This window comes from Gallus gallus, chromosome 2 (genome assembly GCF_016699485.2).
Source record: "Gallus gallus isolate bGalGal1 chromosome 2, bGalGal1.mat.broiler.GRCg7b, whole genome shotgun sequence".
In the NCBI taxonomy this organism is placed as follows: Eukaryota; Metazoa; Chordata; class Aves; order Galliformes; family Phasianidae; genus Gallus; species Gallus gallus.
In genome coordinates, this window is record NC_052533.1 from 121,854,658 (window position 1) to 121,878,512 (window position 23,855).

Sequence of the window (23,855 nt, forward strand, 5' to 3'; positions counted from 1 at the left end):
TGTTCCTGACAAAAAACAGAAGGTTCCTCATCAGACAGACAAATTAGACATAGGGTAGTTTGACCAATCAGAAAGGCTTATTGCAAGGTAGTAATACTGGAATGAGACACATCCCTGAAGGGGTAGAACTAGGGAAAACCCTGTAACTTATCCCAGGTTTTTTTGGGCAAGATTTGTCTAAGTGGTATTTATAGAGACAAAGTACACGCATTTCTGTCCTCTGTACCTACATTTTTCTCATGAGCCATTAGAACTGTGTTCATCTTGTTCACAAGCGAGAAACTGCTTCACACACACTAAGAGAATGGAAAACCTGTTTTGCTGAGGTGAGTTCCATTTAACAAAATTCTAGATAAAGGGTTTTTATGGCTGTTGTGGAGGTGATGAGTGAATTTTGAAAGTGGCAAAGGAATGACAAAATGAACAGAAAAATGAGTCAGATGTTATATAAGTTTCCCCAACTTATTTTGCTTTATGAGGAGAACTTTCACTTGCAAAAGATTTGTGAATCATAAAACTTAAATAGGTTTTCTACAAAATATTTTTTGGGTAGAATAAGCTTGTCAGTTTTCATGAAGTCATGTTGAATTCATGAAGATCTTTAATGATGATGTCAGATGGGATTTCCCTGTGGTTCTCAGATAAGCACACAGGCAGATGTTCTGAAAAAATATCCCTCTATAGGTCAACAGAGAATCTTCTGTGCAGCCCTCAGATTCCTTTCCTGCTATCTGCTCAGGACTAAGAAATCACGATAGATCAGGTAGGATGGGAGAAAACGTGAGGTGGGAAATGGACAGGAATAATCAGGAGGAACCGAAAGATAATTAATTGACATAATTAATTGTCATCCACTGAACAGTTATATTTCTTGAAACTACATTTCTTGAAGTAATTGGATAATTTATATCCAGTACATTATATCCAATTAGTATGAATTGCACATAAAATGAGCAAATTATTTTGGATTAGTGGAAGCTGATTGTTTTGAAATAAATATTGTAGAAATATAGCTATTGTTTTAAGAAAAATCAGCTAAAGAGGGATTTTCTAAAGATTGAGCTCGGAAGTTAATTATAAGGATGTATTCTCTCTTTGATTTCACTAAATGCTTCTTGAAAAATAGCATGAAACACTGTATATAGAATGTGCTTTTTTGTTTCTTGGAAGTCACCTTCATTTTTCAGAGGAGCCAGCACTCGATAGACAAATAGGAGTTAGGTGTGAAAGAAGAAGACAGTCAAGGTCAAGACAGTAATGCTATTATCATCTCTTTGAGAGATCTGATAATGAAATAAGTGTCCTTTTAGCAAGAAATAAGAAACAAGTGATTTTTTTATCCACGTTGAGCTTTTCAACATCATATACAAACGCTGGTAGAAGAATTTGGGGAAAACAAAACCCATGGGATTTTCATAAAAGAGTAACTCATTTTGTTCTCTGGTTTATATAATTACAGAAGCAAACCTCAATACTCTTTATTATTTGCAGTTGATGTTCATACTTAGGACTGGTTTAATAGACTTAAATAATATTTTACTAAATAATTGGTTAAAATCGGCAGGAAATATGGTAAAGGAAATAAAAATGAAGAAATATTTCTATGTGACAATTCTGACATTACAGTAGAATTTTATTTGATTATAGAAGGCATCCCTGTGTATGAAACTTAGTGAATTCTGCTGCATCTCGTGCAATCTGTGTAATCTTAAACTGGTAGAAAGCAAACTCCCTTGTGTAGATGGTACTAGAAATAAACATGCATAATCATCCAGATAACACATTTTCTGGAGCCCACCGTGAATTCCTGTAAGAATGATGGTACCTGCAAGCCTATATTCATCATTCGTGAACTTAGAGGTGAATTCTAACAAAGCAAACTGAGAATGAATGGCACTGAGTACTCCAAGATATGTTTTTGACCTGTTGCATGGCCTCAGTTTAAAATAGCACCAAAGGGCTTCACCATCTTTGTGTAAGCCACTTGAAGGTTTACAGTGAGCTCTGACATGACTGCTTTCTGGCAATAACACATAATTTCATCTCACGTTTATAGAATTACCCAGGAAATGTCAGAGCTACTTGAAATGTCTCTCTTCATAGCAGAGATTTCTCCCAGCGGGATTTCCATAAGCAGTCAAAGTCAATGCTTGGGATAAAAATAACAAAAAATCTTGAAAAACACTGTAAAGGTGATGGAACCCACCTTCCACATCTAGTAGATAATGCCAGTCAGTGGCAATTGGTTCCTCTGAGCTTCCTGGAGAAAATTAAGTAAGATGAACAGCTTACCCGGTTTTTTCCACATTTTGAGCTTCCTGTGTCAGCAGCCTGGATTTTTAATGTAAAATACTTAATAAATAAACACTTTTTAAATGACTTTAGGATGAACCTTGCTACCAGAGGAGGCTGAAGGTTCTTTGCTATACCAGTTTCAAATGTCCAGAACTTCTGAAAGAATAGGTTCCCTCTGTTAAGATCTAGTATTTCATTGTCTTAGCTTAGAAATATACATGCAGATAGAAGGGAAGTTGACTGTTTTATTACAACAGTCAACTGAAAGTTAATGACAAAAGTAGCAATTCCATTGTGGTTAGAGGGAAATATGAGTGAATTTGACCCGCAGATTCAATTTACATTTCTGACCCAATTCAAAAATATTTTACTGAGAATAACGGTTACTTGTAAATTTGCAGTCCAATATCATGTCTTTCAATTAATTAATTATGAAGGATATTTCTATTCCAGGTCCTGCAATGTAAGAATAAATCTCAGCTTCAGTGATGTATTAACGAGCAATGCCAGAACACTTATTGATTCGTTACTTTCATTTAATGACTTGGAAATGTTTGACACTCATAAAGTATTAGCAGTGTCCACTATAGTCCAATTTCTAATGTCTTTTAAGGTGAGGAATTTCAAATTTGCAAAAAAAAAATATTTATTTTGAAACTTGGAGAAAATATTTTTATAAGTTTTAGTGAAAGACAGTATCTTTTCAAGATTAAATAGCTCTGACAGGATTGTACAACTGGAAAGTCTTTTTAATTTTATATTTATTTTAAAAGAGCTTACTTACACTGTATGCATTATCTCAAAGACAACATATGATTAAAATTTTCTCTGGTATACAGGTGTGCTATTGTAGAGGTAATTTTGCATTTCTTGCATGTCTTGAGGGAATGTGTTCTAAATGAATAAGTGAAGATGCTGACATGACAAATAAAATTATTTGAATCTTATAAAGGTTGTATTTTTCACTTCAATTTTCTGGATAGTGAGGATGAGGATGCCTAGTCATTAATACATTGAGTATTTTACCCATGTATCCATATATACCCAGGGATTCTTACAAATATTTTGTCATCGTTTTTTTTTTTTTTCTTGTGTATAAATTTGCAACCTCAAGTCTTTCCTTTTTAGAACTTCTTACAGACTTTCTTACTTTATGCCTTCTGTAGAACTTGAGGCATTTTGTGTGATGCCATTGAACTGTACTCCTCTTTTATCAAAGTAAATAGTGGATCAGACTCATCTTTTAATTTGCTGTTTGTGAAATCTTAGAGTAAAAGGTGAGGAAATAAGTCAGGAGGCAACTACAATTGCCTTTCTTTGTCGGCCAGTTTTCCCTCAAGATTGGGGCTCTCACTAGGAATCCAGCCCTAACATAGTGCTTGATATTGCTATATTACTTTTCCCAGAAACGTTTTGAATGCTGTATACCACAGGCAAAAATGATTTCACCAGCATTTGAGGTGCTCATAAGTCTGCAGTAGCATACCTAAATGAACTGAAGTAAAGCTGAAGAAAAAGCCTGTAATGGGAAGAAAAAGTACCATGTCCAGTTGAAGCTACAGCAGGAGGTACCATAAACAAAGGACTAACATTTAGAATGCCATTTGCACATGGGACCATGATCTAAAACCTGATATATTTGTAAGCATCTTAGCAAAACTTTGTGCTATAGTGCTGACAGTCTTGCTACAGGTTAGTCAAGATGCTGCTTTTTGTAATCATTAGTAAATCTCTTTCCCTGATGCCAAGGTTTTAAAAGGGGATTGCTTTTATAATTCGTTTCTTTTGATCAGCATTGCGTTTATATCACAGAATCACAGAACTGCAGGGGTTGGAAGGGACCTCAAGAGATCATTGAGTTCAACTCTCCTGCTAAAGCAGGTTCCCTAGAACAGGTCACACATGTTGGCATCCAGAAGGGTCTTGAATATCTACACAGAAAGAGACTCCACAACCTCTCTGGGCAAGCTATTCCAGTGCTTTGTCAACTTTATAATAAATAAGTTCTTCCACATGTTAGTAAGGAACTTCCTGTGTGCAACTTCCTGTATGCAACTTCCACCAAGAAGAGCTTCGCCTCATCCATTTGCCTCCCACTTCCCTATAGATATTTATGAACATTAATCAGATCATCTCTCAGTCTTCTTTTCCCCAGGCTGAACAGACCCAGGCTAAATATATACAATTTTAAAAGTAATCTCTTTATAACAAGATTTGATCTTGGTAGTTATTCTTAAGCCCAAAAACCATTTCATTTACTTATATTTTAAGTAAATAAAAATCAGATATTGCTAAATTGATTTAAAAAAAATAGAATTAAATCATCATATTCAGTATCTATGTTTTCATACCTTAAAAGAGCAAAAAACTCAGAATTCACATTTTTTACACAAAACCGTTTTATGTGCAGTAATGAAATTTTTCTGTTCATCACTTGTTACAAGAAATTAAAATGTTTTCTAATGGACTCATTTATATCATGTTGGGGGGCAAAATGGATAAAAATGAAGGAAAAGTTTGTGTGAATATATGTACCCATGTATATATTCAGACACATATATAATTGTATGTATATTTATATGTAGTTTTTTCTAAGCTGCTTTACAGCTTTATGCTCAGGCCAGTGTTGTGCTTGCTTACTTTTTTTCTTGTTTGCAATAATTTCACTATTGACAGACAAGTGCTAAATTATACACAAATATTGAACTCTAGCATTAAAGTAAATTAAAAGAAATGATTATATCCATAAATTGCTGTGCCATCTAGGAGAAATGTTGTGAGTGCCATTTCAGAAGTTTCCAGTTTATAGAATCACAGAATCACAGAATCATTAAGGTTGGAAAATGGCTTTAAGATCACCAAGTCAAGCCCTAATTCATCCCCACCATGCTCACTACAAATGTCTGCCAATGCCACATCTCCACAGTTCTTGAGCAGATCCAGGGACAGTGACTCCCCCACTTCCCTGGGCAGCCCATGCCAGTGCATTACCACGTTCAGAAAAGAAATTTTTCCTAATATTCTGCCTGACCTTCCCAGTGCAGTGAGAAGAGTCCACCTGCCCTCTGGCTCTCCAGAAAGTCTCAAGAGCAGGTTGCTGAGATAAAAAAAAAAAAAAAATTAGTAATGAAAGACAAAAGGATGATGCACATATATGTTATAGTTTCATATTACTGCAGCTTTTAAATGTCTGTGGACATGAGATTTCTATAGGGAAAATCACTTGTTTGAGAGTAAAGCCATGTTACATCTGTCATGCTTTTCTGAAATTATTGTGTACTATATATCTCAGCCAAACAAAACTTCCTTGTGAAGTGCCTGTCTTTATATTACCAACCTGTTTCATAGTTATAATTTATATTTTCCTATTTTTTGTGGTAACGGCTGTTGTACAAAGTCTTTGCTCTTAGAACACTTGTGGAAACTGTTTACTGCCTTGTGTGTTAATAGAGAGGTAATATTGCAATTTTATAGCTATCTAAAAACAACAATAAGCATCCCCTTCTTTCTCTCTCCTCTACTGTACTCATGTGATGGGAATTAAGTATTCTGTTACATTTACGTGAAATCTGTTTATAGCAAAACAAGACTATAGAATGCTTTGTTTGGTGAACAATTAACATTTCTGGATTAATGTAGGATGAACTCAGTATTCAAATAATCTGACTTATTTAATAGCTCAGTTCTGGAGTGTCATGTAAAGAAAGGAAAACAGGTAATGAATATTTTTTTGTTGAAACCATTTACTAAAATTCATACTCAGAGTGCACATCTTTTATAATTATGTTCCCTGCATCACAGCATACTTCTACCAGCAAAATAATCCGAGTTCTCTTTTAGGGTTATGGCTGAAAAATATTGGATTTGATGATTAGGAATTCACAACTTGAAGCTATTTCAGATTTGTTGGAAATTGAAATGCACTCTGCAGGGAAAAAAAAAAAAAAAAAAAAAAAAAAAAAAAGGTGTCTTTTCTTGAAATAAGTACCTTGCCATTTAACTGAAGCTGTAAAGTGCAGAAGGAATAATACCTGACAAAACTTTATAAGGTTTAAGATACTTAAGTGTTCTGTTCTTATATTTTATTACCATCAGTTGTGTGTCACTTTTTATTATTGGTTGTTTATGATCACCCTTTATCAGGCACCATGACTTGCAGAAACATTGTGCTGAGAGACTTAGCATAGGATATGAGACATCATTGAGAACACACAGAGCTTATTCTTGGATATGAGAGAATGAAATGATAAGGTAATAAAAGAAAGGGCCACCCTGACACTATGTGCTGGTGTGTTGGGAGGAAACAGGCAGCTCTGGGGTCTGTGAGCAGGGCACGCCAGTTGCTAAAGGCTGATGGCTCACAGTGAGGACATGGACTACGTGGTCTAGGGTACATCCATTGCACAAAAGCAGCATGCACTGACTAAATATTCCATTGGCAGCATCTGTGAAGAGTTAGGCATGGCTGGATGCAGAGAAAGAGATAATAAAGAGCATCATTCAGAGCAGGACATTGGATATTGATGTTGGAAACCTGCAGGTCTCACACCTGCCCATGGTTAGGTGGCTCAGAGGCACTTCAGCTGGGCACTTCAGCTGGGGCAGTTGCAATGAGAAAACATGGCATTTCTCTACTGGGGCTCATTTAGAAACATAGGTGGGCACTCTGACTCCAGCAATTGCAGTTTAGAGTACACAGTGGTCATATACTTTATTCAGTAGTCTTTGAACAGTATGCTGAACTAATATTGTCTGGGAATTCATACTTGCCTCATTCTGAGGGCACTAACCATGTGTACGTGGAAATTACAATAGAATGCTTATTATCAAGCACATGTGGTTGCTGTTCTTTGTGTTTCTTATTTCAGCCCATCTTTTTACAAAACATGATCTACAAGGGCTGCTCCAGAAGTAATGTCTCCTATTTTATTATGTTGGCTCATGACGTCAGAGGCAGATGTCAGTTGTATGGCAGTAGACACTGAACCTTCCTGCCAATATTCCATTACATGTTGTTGCTGTGTGACAGATGGCAGCAGAGGATCAATCTGACAAAATGAAGTCTGACTAGGGAGCATGTATGAAGCATTTCCATTTAACATTCACAGCTTCTCTGGGCATACTGTTACTGTGCCTCACCACCCTCTGAATAAAGAATTTCTGCCTCATATCTTACCAAAATCTCCTCTATACAGTATAGATACCTGTATTCTGTCATATTTCTATTGTGAGCCTTCTTTTGGATCTGGGACCCTCTTTTAGATACCAATATGTTTACAGATGTTCAGTGGAAGTACTTAGATAAAGCATGGCAGATAGCAGAATGCTCTGACTAAATTTCATTACTAATCCCCACTGTATTCATTTTGTTTCAGCTAGTTCATATATGCCTTTACATATCTGAATTCGTCAGCAGGTGCCTGATCAACTGCTATCAGATTGTACATCTCCATTGTTATTATTTAATATTTTAGCTTAAGAAATCTTGTTGTGATGGTCAAGATAATTTGAAAAATGAGGCAACACATAAGGAGAATTATTCTCAAAGCATACCACACTTGGTGGTTCAGTTTCAGTTTGAATCTTGAAGGTCTAATTTTCTCTCTAATCAAGAAAAGCTTTGTCAATATTATCAATACCATCTTGTGGTACTGCTCTACAAGTGAATGATGTGTTAGATGACATGAAATCATGTATTATAGAATCATAGAATCATAGAATGGCCTGGGTTGAAAAGGACCATAATAGTCATCAAGTTTCAAGATCTCTGCCTAAGTATGGGAAAGTAAATTCTGCAGCTATTTTACTGTATATGCAAAAGAAATATAAAATCAGGGTCTTGTGGTCATTCAAGCAATATGATACATTCCAGATACAAAGAGCACAATTAACACTTAAAAAGACATACAATAGTATCTTGAATTAATAAAAATACAATCTCCAGACTCTAATATTTAATGCATAACAACGTCAATGCTGGTAATACCACAGTAATAATGAACTGCAATAAGAACAAATGTATGATGTGTTTTTCCCTAGTGATAAACCTTTACAATTCAGGTTGCAATCTCTCTCCCTCTTATTCATTTCCTCTTTTGTAGCGTGGCCTGTAGTATGTATAAACTCTATTTAGAGAGATAATTTGCTGCAAAATTTTTTGCAGTATGAAAGGTTACTTATTTGCACAAAGTCAAGCATTAAAGCAGAAAAAGTCTGTTTGAAGGTTTTTTCTTTGGTTGATTGGTTATTTTTGAAGTGTAATGTCATATTCTCTGAAGTACAGGAGGAAGTAAATGGTATTAGAAGCAGTAAAAGTCATTACTTATTATTATTGCAATACTGACCTTGGTGTTTTGTACAATAGCCCCCCATTTAAAAATAAAAAATGAACAAAGTAAATGAACTGTTCAGATTAGGAAACAAATGCTTAAGAGATACTTAGGGACCAGTAAAGAGGACTCTAATTTCCTGTTTTGGCTGTCCTGTAAATTGAGTTTGGAAGTGTAGCATTATACCCAGCCAGTGGGAATTTAAATTCATAGCACTCTTTGCCTTGTTTCAAACAGTAGAAGTAGAGACTGGAGATTTTTCAGCAAATATATTAACACAAAACTCACATAAAAAAAAACCCAAACTATTGCAAACCATATCAATATCAAAGAAAACAAGAAACATAGAAAATCATTAAAAATTAAATAAAAACAATTTAAAAATTTTAATTACAATATTTATTACCAAAAAGTCCATAAACTTGAAACAAGTTATTCTTACAGGAGAGTACACTCTGTTTTTGTGCCACTTATAATGCTTTGAATGTGAAAATGACTGGATGTGGTCTTAGGCTGGAGGAGCAACTATATATCTCACGTGCCTTATGTTAGCATTCAGCATTTTAACACTGTAAAAAGAGAGAAATCTTTCAGGAAAGAAAATCTGTGAGAAAAATACAGCAATTTTTTTTTCTTATGGAACTATATAACTATGTTTAAGTGTCTGAATCTTTCACTAGATGTCTACATAGAAACTGTCTAAACCATCATTATACCTAGTAGTGATGCAGTTGTTAATAAAATGTAGGTATGCAACAACGTGATGTGAACATATCTCTAAGCTCCACGGACTGCTTTGACTAGGTGAATGCTGAGTATAATGGGTATTTAGACACGTAGTACATACACCTTAAGCCTTAATTTGTGAGCTGAATCCTACCTGATATCTTATGGAGACTTATGTACAGTGTTTATATTGGAATATGAAATTTAGGAATAAAGAACTTAATGTATTTCCGAATAAGCAAATCTCTGTGTCTAAAAGAGATATCCATCTTATTAAAGGCAGAGTGACTTGATTTTATTATTTGAATGTGAAATTCAGATAATGTTTGCAGACTTTATTTAAATTGAAAAAAAAAAAAAGAAAAAGAGAAAGGAGAAAATTTTTATATCAACATTGCATTAAGTTCAGCATATCTTTGTTGTGTAAGTATGAGCTCCAGTCCAGTACTATGTGACCTCTAATTTTTATATGAGGAGAATAAGGATACAAGTATACTTACTTACAAGGATAGACTTTTCTGAATGATCTTATTTTCCCAACAGCTTTATCACAACTCAAAAATAAATGAGTAAAATGAAAAAGTATAATGAAGCTTATGAAATGTGATGTAGAAATTTCCAAGTTTCAGGAAATGCAGAGTGAGTGACCCCAGTCAACAGGTAGAGAAGTCCATGTGAAGTACAGCAGAACTCAGTGAACGTTTCAGAGGTATTCAGTTCATACTCTTACTTTTCAGTGGAGATACCCTGCAAACAGGAACAGTTCATGAAAGAGGCATTTCATGTCACCATCAGGTTATATAGCAGGAAATGACTGTTTTTCACTTAGTTCCCAGCTATACCCCAAATGTCTGCTATAGCTAAAAAGAAGAATAAACCATGGTCCTGTACAGGAAAGAAAAAGTCTTATTAAAGTTACATCAAAATCTTTTACCTTATAGAAAGACAAATTACAATCTGATAGAAAATGCAGTAAAAATGAACGATTTGCCAATATAACAACTTTATATTAATAAAGCATCTCTGTTTTGGGCACTTCCTCTCCCCCTTTATTTGCTTTTATACGTCATGAAACTATACTAATGTTTCCTGAATGAAAGTGCGAGGGACTGGCATTTCTCTCAAGGTTGAAGGAAATAGCCCAAAGATTTTATTTGTTTAAAAATATTTCTTTGGCTACCATGGGTTGCCAGGATGAAAACACAAGGTTAGCACCAAGATGAGACCTGTTGTTAGGTAGTCCCTATCACTAGCTCACCCTCTTTCTTCTTTTTTTTTAACTCTAGCAAACTGGAACTGAAAGTCATATCCTATTGAAATTACAGTGGTCATTCAAAGAGACAAAGTGGCAAAAATGTTCTGGACTCTTCCTGCTTCCTTTCACCTGGTCTGGCAGACACCTCTAAATCGTGTCCCAAAGGCAGTATTTGCAGCAGCAGAACCTCTTTGTTCCCCTGACTGACTCATTGCACATTTGCCTTATCTGTAGATGTACTTTTCCTTTCTCATAATCTGCAGGCTCAGTGAATCGGAATTAATACGGCTTCAGGATTGGTGCAGTACTTACATGCATTCTGTGGTAGATTTATTAAGATACAAGGAGGTGGGTCTCAAGGGCAGGATGTACAAGCCTGGGCAAGCCTCTTCTACAGATTTCATTTTAATGTTAACATTTTAAAGAATGATTTTTCATATACAATCATAAATTTCCAGGAGACTATTTCATTAAAAAAATTAGAATTAGGGCAAATATGGTATTCTGGCAACCAGTTACATGACATGTGATAGTGGCATTGTTTCATGTTGGTTTTAAATTCCCATGATAACATGGAAATGGAAAAGGAGAGTCAGGGAGTTCCATGTGTGAATGCATCAGTATTACCAGCCATTTTACATCTGCTTTGCTTTGAATATTACCGTGCTTCTAGATGCTACTATAAAAATGAGATAGGTTTTCCTTTTGATTTTGTCTTGATTAGTCTGTTTTGCTCAGACTATCTTTTCTTCTTGAGTAACTGGATGTTTTACTGCTGCCATTAACCACCCATCCCATTCTTTCCCTTCTCTTGTTCTTAATAGAAAATAAACAATTAAAAATCCACACACCATAGCAAAAGTGTTTCAAGGCTGTACACTTTTAAAAGCATAAATTTAGAATCATAAAATACAGAGAAGGCTCCATAAAATTCTTTGTTAAAAAGTTCAGCTGTCACTTTCTAAGAAGTTATCTGACTGGAATAGTGACACTGTTAGCCACTGTTTTTAGACTTGTGAAGTAGTTTTTATTTTCAAAATATTATAAAGAGCAAAACAACTGTGGAAATACGAAGTTTTTGTTCTTTTGTGCTTATTAATGTTCTTTTATTTCCTTTTGTGAGTGGGAGTGTATCTTTCCTTCCATGTTCTAGTTGTTGAGCCAGTACAGAGCTGTCCTGGGGCTTAAGCTGGAGTAAAAATGTTCTTTTCTATTAGCTGGAGAGCAGCACAAGCTCCAAAATAAGACCATCTTCTCTATTGAACCCCAGAGATCCCTTTATTCTCAAATTAAGCAGAATCTGCTTTCTCTTGGTAGTTAAAATTCCTTTTTTATTTAAAGATCAATGACTCTCAAATACCATAAATTTCATATGAGAAACCATGCAAAGCAGGCTCATTTATATGTTTGTAGTCTCATATAAATTTATAGTTCTACACCATTTTTAATTATTTCTGTTATTATGCCTCTTTTTAGAAGAAAAAAAAATAGTGAAGAGAATATCTAGCATTTAATAGCAAATAACCTTCAGCAATTACAGCAATCTGACATTTCTCAGCTTGCTTTGTGTTTATTTCAAAGGAAAAAGTCAGTAGGCAAAACTTGGAAATCTCAGATGCCTTCCCACGTTTTTGCCAACTTTAGATGTAAGATAGCTTGGAAGGCTTCTGTCTTTAGCTGACTATTTTCTGCAAAAACAAAGAGAAAACAGAAAAAGTATGAAAAGTAATGTTATAAGGCTGAATGACCTTTTCCCCTTTTCTTTACAGCTTTGCTGTGTGGGAACAGAAGTGTGCAGAGGGCTATAAGTTGGCCTCCAGTCTTCCTCAGGGAAGGCAGCAATTCCATTTGATGGTAGACTCACAAGCATCGAAAGGTCTTGCCAAACCTTATGCTGTGTTCACTGAAATTTCTCCTCTGATTCAGCAAAGTTCCTTCCTTCACTTTCCAGATCACAATATGTTAGGGAAGAGAGAACGTAAGTTTGGCAACTGCATGTAAATATCTTCTCAGCAAATTACATCAAAAGAACTGGACGCTCACTCTAACCTAAAGGCTTTTGTTGGTTCTATATGACTGCATTAAGGAATACCACCAGTTTGGCTCATAGACCACATTTCAGCCAAACTTTTCTGTAATTTGTTGTGGATATATCAATCAGCAAAAGCCACAAGTCCCTGATTATTCTTTTCATCAAATTAGCCTAGGTGCTGCTATATTTACAGTAGAAAATCAGTAATTTCAATTATTTATAAAATATAATCTTTTCTTACCCACTGATTTCAAAACTATTTATTAAGACTGATAATGCTAGATTTTTCTTTCTGCATATATTTGTATGACAAATTTTTTTAGAATGCTACATGATATTATTACTACTTCAATTGTGTATCATTTGAATGCTTAATAATAAATAATAAGCAGCTAATAACTGATCAGCATATACAGGGCATTTGTTAGCTCTCCTTTCTTTGACCTAAGAGCATTCTCTCAGAAAGCATTCTTATTCAAAAGGATCATAACTGAATATAAGTAATTAGAGTTGATATTAGTTAATTATTTTTGTATATATTTAGTGCCAAAGAGCTCTTGCATATGACAGTCAGAAGAATCTGCAGTGGAGATTACTAGTGATTTATCCCACAAAAGGTTGAAATAATGGAAATTCTCTTTTACCACATACATGTTAGGAGCAGCTAAGGGAACTGGGATTGTTCAGTGTTGAGAAGAGGAGGCTCAGGGGAGACTTTATTGCTCTCTACAATTAGTTGCCTGAAAAAGGGTTGCGGAAAGGTAGGAGTTGGCCTATTGTCTCAGGTAACAGAGACAGGACAAGAATTTGTGGCCTTATGTTGTGCCAGGAGACATTCCAGTTGGATATTAGGAAATATTTCTTAGAGAGAGTGGTGAGGTAGTAGAACAGGCTACCCAAGAAGATGTTCAAGAACAATGTAGATGTGGCAGTGAGGGACGTGGTTTAGTGGGCATGGTAGTGGTAGGCTGATGGTTGGACTAGATGATTTTAGAGGTCTTTTCCAACCCTAATGACTCTATGATATGATGGTATTCGTCTCAGGGTTCCGAAGGAACTGGATAATGTGGTTGCCAAGCCCACTGTCCATCATATTTGAAAAATCCTAGCTGTTAGGCAAAGTTCCTAGTGACTGGAAAAAGGGAAACATCACTCTCATTGTTAAGAAAGGGAGAAAGGAAGAGCTGGAGAACTACATGCCAGTGATCCTCATGTCTGTGCCTGGGAAGATCATGGAGTGGATTATGCTGGAAGAGATGTTAAGGTCCATGCGAGATGAGGAGGTGGTCCTAGATAGCCAGCACAGCTTCACCAAGGGTCGGTTGTGCCTGACCAATCTAGTTGTCTTCCAGGATGGAGTAATGGCATTGGTAGACAAAGGAAGGGCAACTGATGCCATTTACCTTTGACATGGTCCTACACTGCATTCGTATCTCTAAATTGGAGAGATATGGATTTGAAGGTTGGACTATTAGGTGGATAATGTGTTGGTTGGATGGTTGTAGCCAGAGAGTTATTATCAATGGCTCTGCATCCAGATGGAGGTCTATCACGAGTGGTGTCCCCCAGGGCTCTGTCATGGGACCAGCACTTTTCAACATTTTTATCAATGACATAGTGGGATCAAGTGTACCATCAGCAAGTTTGCTGATGACACGAAGGTGAGTGGTGCAATCTACACAATAGAAGGGAGGAACACCATCCAGAGGAACCTGGGCATGCTCAAAAAGTGAGTACAGGAGAACCTAATGAGGTTTAACAAGACCAAGTGCAAGATGCTGCACTTGGATTGAGGCAATCCCCAGTATGAGTATAGACTGGGAGAAGAACTCATTGTGTGCAGCCCTTCTAAGAAGGACTTGGAGGGGGGGGGGGGGGCTCTGGTGGATGAAAAGCTGGACATGATCCAGCAGTGTGTGGAAGGCCAACAGTATCCTGAGTTGCATCAACACAAGGGTGGCCAGGAGAGAGAGGAAGTGGATTGTCCCCTTATACCCTGCCCTTGTGAGGCCCTATCTGGAGTACTGTGTCCAAACCTAGGGCCCCCAGCACAAAAAGGATATGGAGCTGTTGGAAATGGGCCAAGAGGAGGGACATAAATATGGCCAAAGGGCTGGAATGCCTATCCTGTGAAGAAAGGTTGAGAGTGTTGGGTTTGTTCAGCTTGAAGAAAAGAAAACTCTGGGGAGACTTTATTGCAGCATTCCAGTACTTGAGCTTACAAGCAGGAGGGGGATTGACTTCTTACACAATCTGATAATGATAGGACAAGGGGAAATGGCTTTGAGCCAAAAGAGGGGAAATTTAGGTTAGATGTTAGGAATAATTTTTTTACTCAGAGAGTGTGAAGCATGGGCGCAGGCTGCCCAGAGAAGCTGTGGATGCCCCATGCCAGGAGGCATTCAAGGCCAGGCTTGATGCATTCCTGCGCACCCTGCTCTAGTGGGTGGCAACCCTGCCTATGGCAGGGGGGTTGGAACAAGGAGATCTTTGAGATCCTTTCTAATCCAAGCCATTCTATGATTCTCTGATCTTATAGTTTCCCTCCAACCTAAGCCATAGAATCACAGAGTCATAAGCCATTCTGTTGTTCTATGATTCTATGAATCATAGCACAGTGTGTCCATATCGAGTTGATAATGTGTTATGGAATTTAAGTGCTTGGTTAAAGCTGCTAGCTGATGGTGTTTCTGGTGTCAAACAATAAACAGTAGGAGAAGAAGGGAGCTAGCTGTTCTGATTTAAAAAGAATAGAATAGTGGCAAGACTGCACAAGAGAAAACTGCCACACCAAGGAGGGACTCACAGGGATTTCTCCAGTATCAGCTTTGATTAATGTTGCAGTCCACAACCCTTGTATAAAAGCTGAGCCCTGATAGAGATTGTTAATAGCATAATGCTATCCTTCATTATTTTAATCTAAAGGAATATATCATAAATGAAATATGTGGCATCAAGGACTGGAGTAATAGAAATGGGCAGAAGTGCAATAGTTGCAAAAGTCAAGACAAGGTTATTTAATGAAACCTCTAAGTATAAATTAGAGTTTATCTGTAGTAAATCACTGGGAAAGAGTTGGACCTCAGGATCACTCCAGAACTGTCAAGCACAAATATTTTGCAGCCATGAGAAAGATAATATTTAACAAAAATTTATCAGAGAGGCTTTCAACAGAGCAAGAGTATCTGTATCTTCTAATCAAGCACAGGAAAGCCTCTACTGAAATACAATACCTTTGCTTAGGAAACAAGATTTCAGATGGGAATTAGTGAAGAGAAGTGCTGCAAAATTGATGACTAAGGAGACAGAAGCTTTGATACCAGTCACCTGAAGGCTGAGAAGAGGTTGCTGTGTGTAGGTAGAACAGTACATGTAAATTTTAGTGAAATAAAACACGCACACACACACAACAACAACAAAAACAAACACATGAATCAAAATGCAGCCTGAGCAGTACAACAAATGCATCTAGAATGACTGAGGATAAGTTTTGATAGGAAATAAGATCCTGGATCATTGGAACAATCAGGTTTTAGAAACTCTGCCCAGAACTAATAGAAAAAGAAAACAAGGTAAATACTCTCTGGAGTATATACTGGAGCTGCCACCTGCTGGGATGGGACTTTTCTCTTGGGACCAGCAGAAAATGGGGTGTGTTTTGAGAAAGCTGGGGTGCAGCCTTTTTCATCCAAATGTTGGAACAAAGAGGCGTTACATCCACCCACAGATATCAAAGCCAATATGGTACGTCTTGGGATGGTTATTCCTATGATTCAATAGTAAGAAGAAATTTCAGTGAAGATCAGGCAGGTTACAGCTAAAAATTCTTTTTGCATTGACAAACATACATCGTGTTCACAATATTTTGTGAATGTACTGTGCTGCTCCACTGTGTTCAGAAGTCCTCCAAAATTAAGCATCTGCTACCGTGGATGTAATATACTGATTTCCCAAATCCCAGAGATTCAAAACAGCAGATGGAGATTGCATGTCAGCAGATGAGATCACTTTACCTATCATGGCTCTTTTTGTCTAAAAAGATTTATAACTGAAGTGAAAAAATTGCTGATTTTTAAAATCATTGTTTTCAAAATGCCTTAATACTGACTTTAGTTTGTAGCTGAATAGGTACTTCTATAAATAAAAGCTGTGAAATAATTTTTAACTCCACTACTTCACTGGTTATTTTACCCTTTAATCTATGACACAGCCAAAGACATAAATTTGCAGAAATAAGTATTTGCTTATTAAAAAAAAAAAAAAAAAAAAAAGTAATGAAATACCTAAATGGCTATAAATAACAATAGAAAAAAAAAAGAGTTAAAAATTCACACTAATTTTTAATGAAAATTGAAAGTGAAAGGTAGCTTCTTGTAGCAAAACTCTTGAGAAAAGAGTACTGGAGTATGGAAAGCTGATACTATCATGGCCAGACTCACCTGTCTGGAAATGTATGTAGCCTCCACAAAAGGGGAATTGTTTACTAAGAGACTATCATTATGGCAAAACATATAATTATTGTGGTTCCCTTTCATAACATTTTTTAGCTAGCAAATTAACTTCTCAACAAGAGGTTAATTCCTGAGATTTAAGTATCAATATCCAAAAATATAATTTAAATTTTTTCTAGTCCTCTGTAACTGTCTTTTAAGTGTTCTTGCCTAGCGCAGAAAATATGGAACAGCTATTAAACTGCTGTTCCCCTAATAAACATTAATTACAAGACAGCAGGTGATTAATCATTGATAATGAGCTATAGATGATTTTTAATGGTCAGCTAATAGTGTCATGGGCCTTTAATACTGAAAATAATTAAAACTAATAACACTGTATGGTGAATATGCTTGATAAAAATGCACTCACATTAGAAATAGCAACATCCAAATATAGGACAATCTTACTCTGTTACCACAGCACTTTAGCACAGCACTCACAAGGGATGAGAACTTCAACTGTCCCAGCCTTAAGGACTACTTGTGATATAGGGCTTGGATTTGGTTACAGTTTAAAATTGTTGTTGTCCTTCTTAAGGTGAAATTCTTAATCAGCATACTACAGTTCCTCTACCTTTTTACTTTTCCAGGCAGAAGAAATTTTTGATTATAGCGTGGAGAAGGAATGCTTATTGGGAAAGAAGCTTCCTCCATCTCCCTTCTGTTCCTGAAACAACCCCTTGTTGTAATGTCATCATGGCCTTTTCCTTCCTAGGTGGCACTGAGTGTGGTACTGCTTTGTTAGCTGCAGAATTTTGGAGAAAGGGCAGCATTTCATTAACAGAAACAAAGATATAGCCCTGAAAAAATTTTTGGGACTGTCAGTATTGAGGAATATTTTGCATCTTTTTGTTTCTCAGATTGAAAGATTTTGTGTACGTGTCTTGTCCTGTTGGCTCACTTCAACACCATAGGGTCTGGCTAGCTGACAGCCATGAAATAGTCTGTCCCCATGTTCAGTGGTAGCCTGAAGATTTGCCAGTACTGGTCATTTCTTCCTGTCTTGACAGACACATTGTAGCACAGTTTACATATATAGGGATAATCTTTCTCCAGAAACATGTCTTGACTTTCTCTTTAAACAAGTCTCTTCCATACTGACTTGTTCCTTTGAAACAGTGTCTTCCAAACCTTTTTTTGTCGTTCTTGGGAAAGTGCTAATTGGCCCAAACAAAAGCCGTGTCAGGAAGTGTGCTAGTATTGAATTACAATGGCAATTGTAGGGTGGTGCTAGAGCTCGTGTCTTGTAACACTATGCTGCTTTGCTCTTATTGATACTATCTTTGGTGTCATTTTTGTGGCTGAGCATTACAGGTTCAAGGACCAAGATTTACACAGTTGGCCTTATCAGGACAAATCACTGTCGCCATTCGTTGTCAATTTAATACTAATTCTAATATTTATAAAAACAGTTTGATCAAGGTAAGAGAATTAAGGCTATTTTGAGGAATAAATCATTGAATCATTGGGCACTTTTTTTTTTTTTTCTTTTTTTTTTTACCACCACAGCCACTCACAAGTATGGGTTTTTATATGTCAAAAGCGAAAGAACCAGTTCATCAAGGTGGGAATAGATGCAAATTCAAACTCTAAATGGTTTTGATTGTGAAATTATATTCATAATTTACACTGTTCTATTCTATATTTTTGGCCCCTGTCAATATGCCATGTCACCATGCCACATATTAAATCCTGATCAGTCAAAAGTTTACACAAGTGAGCAGTTTTACAAATGCCAGCAGCCACAATTAAGCCAATTTGATTGCCCATGTGGATAAGTTCTTTGCAGTTGTAAGCTCTTCTGAGAACTCACATTAAATTGTAAGGTCTTTGAAGGTGATACTGTAACAGTGAAACCTATGGGGTTTATTTTAATTTTACAGCAAGGATGTTCCATTCATATCAGTGGAACTATTTGCACTTTGCAGTAATATGAAGAGAAAGGGCATAGAGTTGGGCATTTTTCTGGCTGCTGTGCAAACAGATAACGTAATAGCTTCTCAATAAAAACAGTCATCTAGTCTAATTAAGCAATCACACAGAACACAGCAGAATTAATATTACTGATTTTTACTACTTCTTGCTTTGCTTTTTTGGATTAGTGAATGATTCTTAGTGACTGTAAATGAGCAACTTTCGAAGGTCATAGAAAGTAGGTGAAGTTTAGAAAGAGAACAAAGTCTGGGAACTGAGATGCAGCGAGGAAGGAGCAGGAGTACATGATAAGAAAAGAGCAAAGAAGATCAGGTGAAGAAACTGGGATAAGAAAAGGAAAAAATAAAAGAGAGAAGAACTGGAAAAATAGGATCAATAGGAATTATCTTCAAGTTGTTTGATTGCATCTTATACTTTTTTAAAAAGAGAAATTCAGTGGGTTCTCTTCACCAGAATAAAACTAAGAATAAAAAACAAAATTGAAATACATGTTAAAAAAAGTTTTAATATCATCATTTTTCAAGTGATAGTGTTAATGTGTGAGGAGCCGTTATAGCTGATGGCTTTAACTTAAAATATTGAAATAATGATGCTACATTTCAATATGCCTTGAAAATAAGCTTAGAATAATACCCTTCCAATAACAAAAGGAGGATTTTATTATTAAACCACAGATGGACACAAATGACAGAAAATGATGTTACCTTGGTAAAAGTGCTATTTTCAAGGCTGATAATCTGACAATATTACCTTTTTTTTTAAAAAAAAAAAAAAAAAAAAACTTTTTTATAACCATTATGTATTTTTGTGATTAAAAATGATTCCTTACAAGGACATCTGGGTCATTTGAAACTTTCTGAAAACTGTAGTGTTTTGGATGAGAGCTCTTATGAGCTTGCTGCCAGATTTCAGATTAGACATAAAACCAACCTTCTGACTGCTTGTAGTCATTAAAGAGCAGAAGATACATTTTGGAAGGATAGCGCAGTAGAGCACCCACTGTGCTGGCCACATTCCAACGTGGAAAATTACATTCTGCCTACTGACAATTGCCTCTTCTATTTCAAAAGACAGGTCTTGTTTTTTACATACTGTCCTAGATATTAGACGTGGCTAACCTGGAGCGTAGTGCTAAATCCATCAGTGCTTATCTACCTTGCTGAACTGTCACCCTGATCCATTTATTAACTCTATTAAAGAAATGTCCCCTTTTTAATCACTGTGATGGCAATTTAACTTCTGTCTAGAATACAGGTAATATTACATGCAACATTCAGATCACAATTTTAGACGCTAATAATTCAGGAAAGTGACATTCTAGATTTCTTTTATTAATGATACCTCTGCTTCAATATACTCTTGTATGCTGTGAAGCACATTTAAACACATAGGTATGGTGCCCATCCTTGAAAAACTTGAATACTTAATCAGTTTTAGACACCTGCAAAAACCCCTCAACTCTGAGCTGCAGATATATAAATAGCTTTTTAAAATTTATTTATGAAGAGGAAAATATAGTTTTGAAAGCTCAAATTACTTAATTGGGTTTCTGCCAGTACTAATGCTGGGAAAGATTTAGCATAATGTTAAACCCTTTCACAGATATTTCAGTTGCAAAGGCAAATGATTACAGTTTCCTTAACTCTTCTTAAAGACATAGTCATGTTGAAATAAAACTGAAGTCCTTTCATATTAAATGAGGTAAATATCAATGGAAAGAATAACACATATTTGCAAGCCCGTCTTGTAATATAGAGCTCAAAAATCCCAGAATTTTAGAGGCAGCAGCTATAATGGTTTATCAAGCATCATCCAGTGGGAAAGGCAATGAAAAGTAACATTATTTCCATTGTTTTATTAATAAGACTCCCAATTAGGGCAGGATTATTTTTTTCCTTGTTTTGCCTTGTAATTACATGTAGTATCCTCAGTGATTTGATTAATCCTACCTTTTTGCTTAGCTTAAAGTTATAACTGCACAGGTTTTGAGATAAGCAGGTAGTTCAAAGTGTTTTCTTCAAATTCATGTGTTAGAACTCCTTCAAAGATTCAAATCAGTCAGGTCCTGTTTCACAGAATGTCAGAATCACAGGAGTTAGAAGGGACCTCAAGAGATCACTGAGATCTAAGAGATCTAACCCCCTGCTAAAGCAGGTACCCCACAATAGGTCACACCTGTAGGCGTCCAACAGGTCTTGAATATCTTCATAGAAAGGGACTCCACAGTCTCTCCGGGCAACCTGTTCCAGTGCTCTGTCACCCTTACCATAAAGAAGCTTCTTCTTCATGTTAGTGTGGAACTTCCCATGTTCAAGTTTTAGGCCATTGTTCCCTGTCCTATTGCTCCACACCACCAAGAAGAGCCTGGCCTCATACATTTGCCTCCCACCTCCCTATAGATATTTGTAAACATGTGTCAGAATCCCTATCAGTCTTCTTTTCCCCAGGCTGAACAAACCCAGGTTACTCAGCCTTTCCTCATATGGGAAATCATAGAATCATAGTATACTTAAAGTTGGAAAGGACCTCTGAGAGCCATCTAGTTCACTTCCTCTGCAATGAACAGGGACACCACAGCTAAATCAGGTTGCAAAGGGCCTTACCCAGTGCTCCCTTAGTCTTAATCTTCCTTAATCTTTGTGGCCTTCTGGACTCCTAGGAGAGGCCAGCCTTTCTCTTTTTTTTTTTTTTTTTTTTTTTTTCCAACTGGGGAGCCCAGAACTGGAAACAGTAGTCTAAATGTGGCCTCACCCGGGAGGAGTACAGGGGGAGGATCACCTCTCTCGACCTGCTGGCCATGCTTTTTTTAAGGCACCCCAAGATGTCATTGGCTTTCTTGGCCATGAGGGCACACTGCTGGCTCATGGCCAACCTGTTGTCCACCAGAAAAGTCAGGTCCTTCTCCACAGGGCTCCTCTCCAGCAGGTAAGTCCGTAACCAGTACTGGTACATGTGGTTATTCCTCCCCAGATACAAGACTCTACACTTGCTCTTGTTAAACCTCATCAGATTCCTTCCTGCCCAACTCTCCAGTCTTTCCAGGTCTTGTTGAATGGTAGCACAGATTTCTGGTGTGTAGATATGTGTTTAATGCTCAGATGTAGAATTTTTACAATAGAAAGAGATGTAATGGTTCCACAGCAACATACTAAATTCATGAAGTCCAATACTTTCCATAAGAATTACTTACATAAGTTAAACTGAAGTGGTTTGTTATGATTAATATAAACATTTTATTTATGCTTCATATAAAAATGATATACGTGTCTCGTATTTCTTATTTCTATTAATGGCTACATGGAATTTACTCCATATACCCGTAAAGCTAGAGAATCTCCCTCCCAACCCCCTCCTGCATACGTATTGTACAAAATCTATTAGTAGATGGGCATTTAATAGCTGTACAAGTGTGTCTTAATGAACCTTAGGATGGTATAGCTTTCCTTGTAATTGCTGACAACTATGTTGCTTTAGGTTTAAGATCATGCATGCTTATCAGAGATGCCATTGACTTGTACTTGTTCTGTTTATTGATTGCTTAATTAGTTTCCAAGATAGCTAATCAGAGACAGATGTAAGTGTTTGAACATCTCTTGCTGTGTCTTACTCTGAGCACCAAATTGTGGAGCAGCTGCGTGATTTCAGCAAATAAATTAGTCTGGGTGAACTGAGCCTGTTTGAGTCATAGTGTAGGGTATAATGTTTATGCAGTAGCACTTTTTCTGCTTTGAACTGAATTTTAGGATGGTTAGTATGCTGACTCATATTCAAGAATATAACAGGAATGAAGGCTTTCTTGGATTTCTAAATGATAGTGCAATGAGGCTCTTTTTTCTTCTTCTTTCTGTCTTATTGTTTGCTGAATGTATCTTCTAACAGTTGGAATGAAAAGATTTTTGGTCACAATGGCAATCTCCAGAGATTTTTCTGTTGTAAAAATGAAATCAACTAAATGTCAATATTCTTAGTAGGGAACATTACACATTGCTGGTGGAGCTGGATAAGTAATGCGCTGTGGAGGGTAGTGCCTGTCTAAGAAAGTTAAAAATGCAGTTTAAGCTAACATAGTGTTTTGTTTTGACAAAAGCAAAATGTATTGTTTGAATCTGGCCATTTTGAAGAGGTGTTCAGTGTTTATCTAGAGCAACATGAGAGAAAATATTGACAAGAAAAACAGTTGCAGACTGAAAAATTGAAATGCTTTTGGTTAAAAAGCTTGATATTACTTGATATTTATAGATATTCTGAGAGACTGTATTCCTTAATGTTTAGCAGAACTGAAAGAAACTCGCCTTTTTTTTTTTCCACTTATTGAATTTGTATTTTTAAAACCAAGAGTTTATTGTGAAAAGCTGCACACAGCTTTACCCATTGCAATAATACCATATGTAAGAATCATCTAAGTATGAAGCTAAGAACAGTCATTCTATATTTATAATTAGGTATTCCTATTTCTTATTCTTATGCCTTTAAAAAATATTTTTTTTCTCAAAAAAATCCAGTTTTGTTTTTCTAATGGAAATAAAGGAAACTTACAACATTTTTTAATGAAACGTCAGATGTTAATACAGGAGAGAACATTCATTGCTGCATAAGCACTCACAAAGAATTTCTGCCTTCCAGCAATGTATAAAACTTTTAGTAGTGATTCAGTGTACTTTTAACAGTTTTGGGTGTTTTTTTAAGCATTCAGGAAAGCACTGCACAATTTTCAGGTCATTGTAGGCCTGATAGATTTTAGTATGCGTTTTCTAGCCTACTGCCCATATAGGCTGAATTGTTTCCAGTGC

General features: G+C 36.3%; 1 protein-coding gene across 21 annotated transcripts in view; it reads left to right on the forward strand.

Annotated features, from left to right (window-relative positions):
* RALYL (RALY RNA binding protein-like) overlaps positions 1-23,855 on the forward strand; it is a 380,415-nt gene that overhangs the window by 44,439 nt on the left and 312,121 nt on the right. For 6 of the 21 annotated variants that reach the window (XM_040677930.2, XM_040677956.2, XM_040677940.2 and 3 more), the window contains exon 1: positions 176-12,583. The exons of the other annotated variants lie outside the window; for them this stretch is intronic. In XM_040677930.2, the coding sequence (XP_040533864.1) occupies positions 12,349-12,583 (235 nt within the window). In that variant the 5' untranslated portion in view covers positions 176-12,348. Of the gene's footprint in view, positions 1-175; positions 12,584-23,855 lie in introns of those variants that run through there. 21 annotated transcript variants of the gene reach the window in all.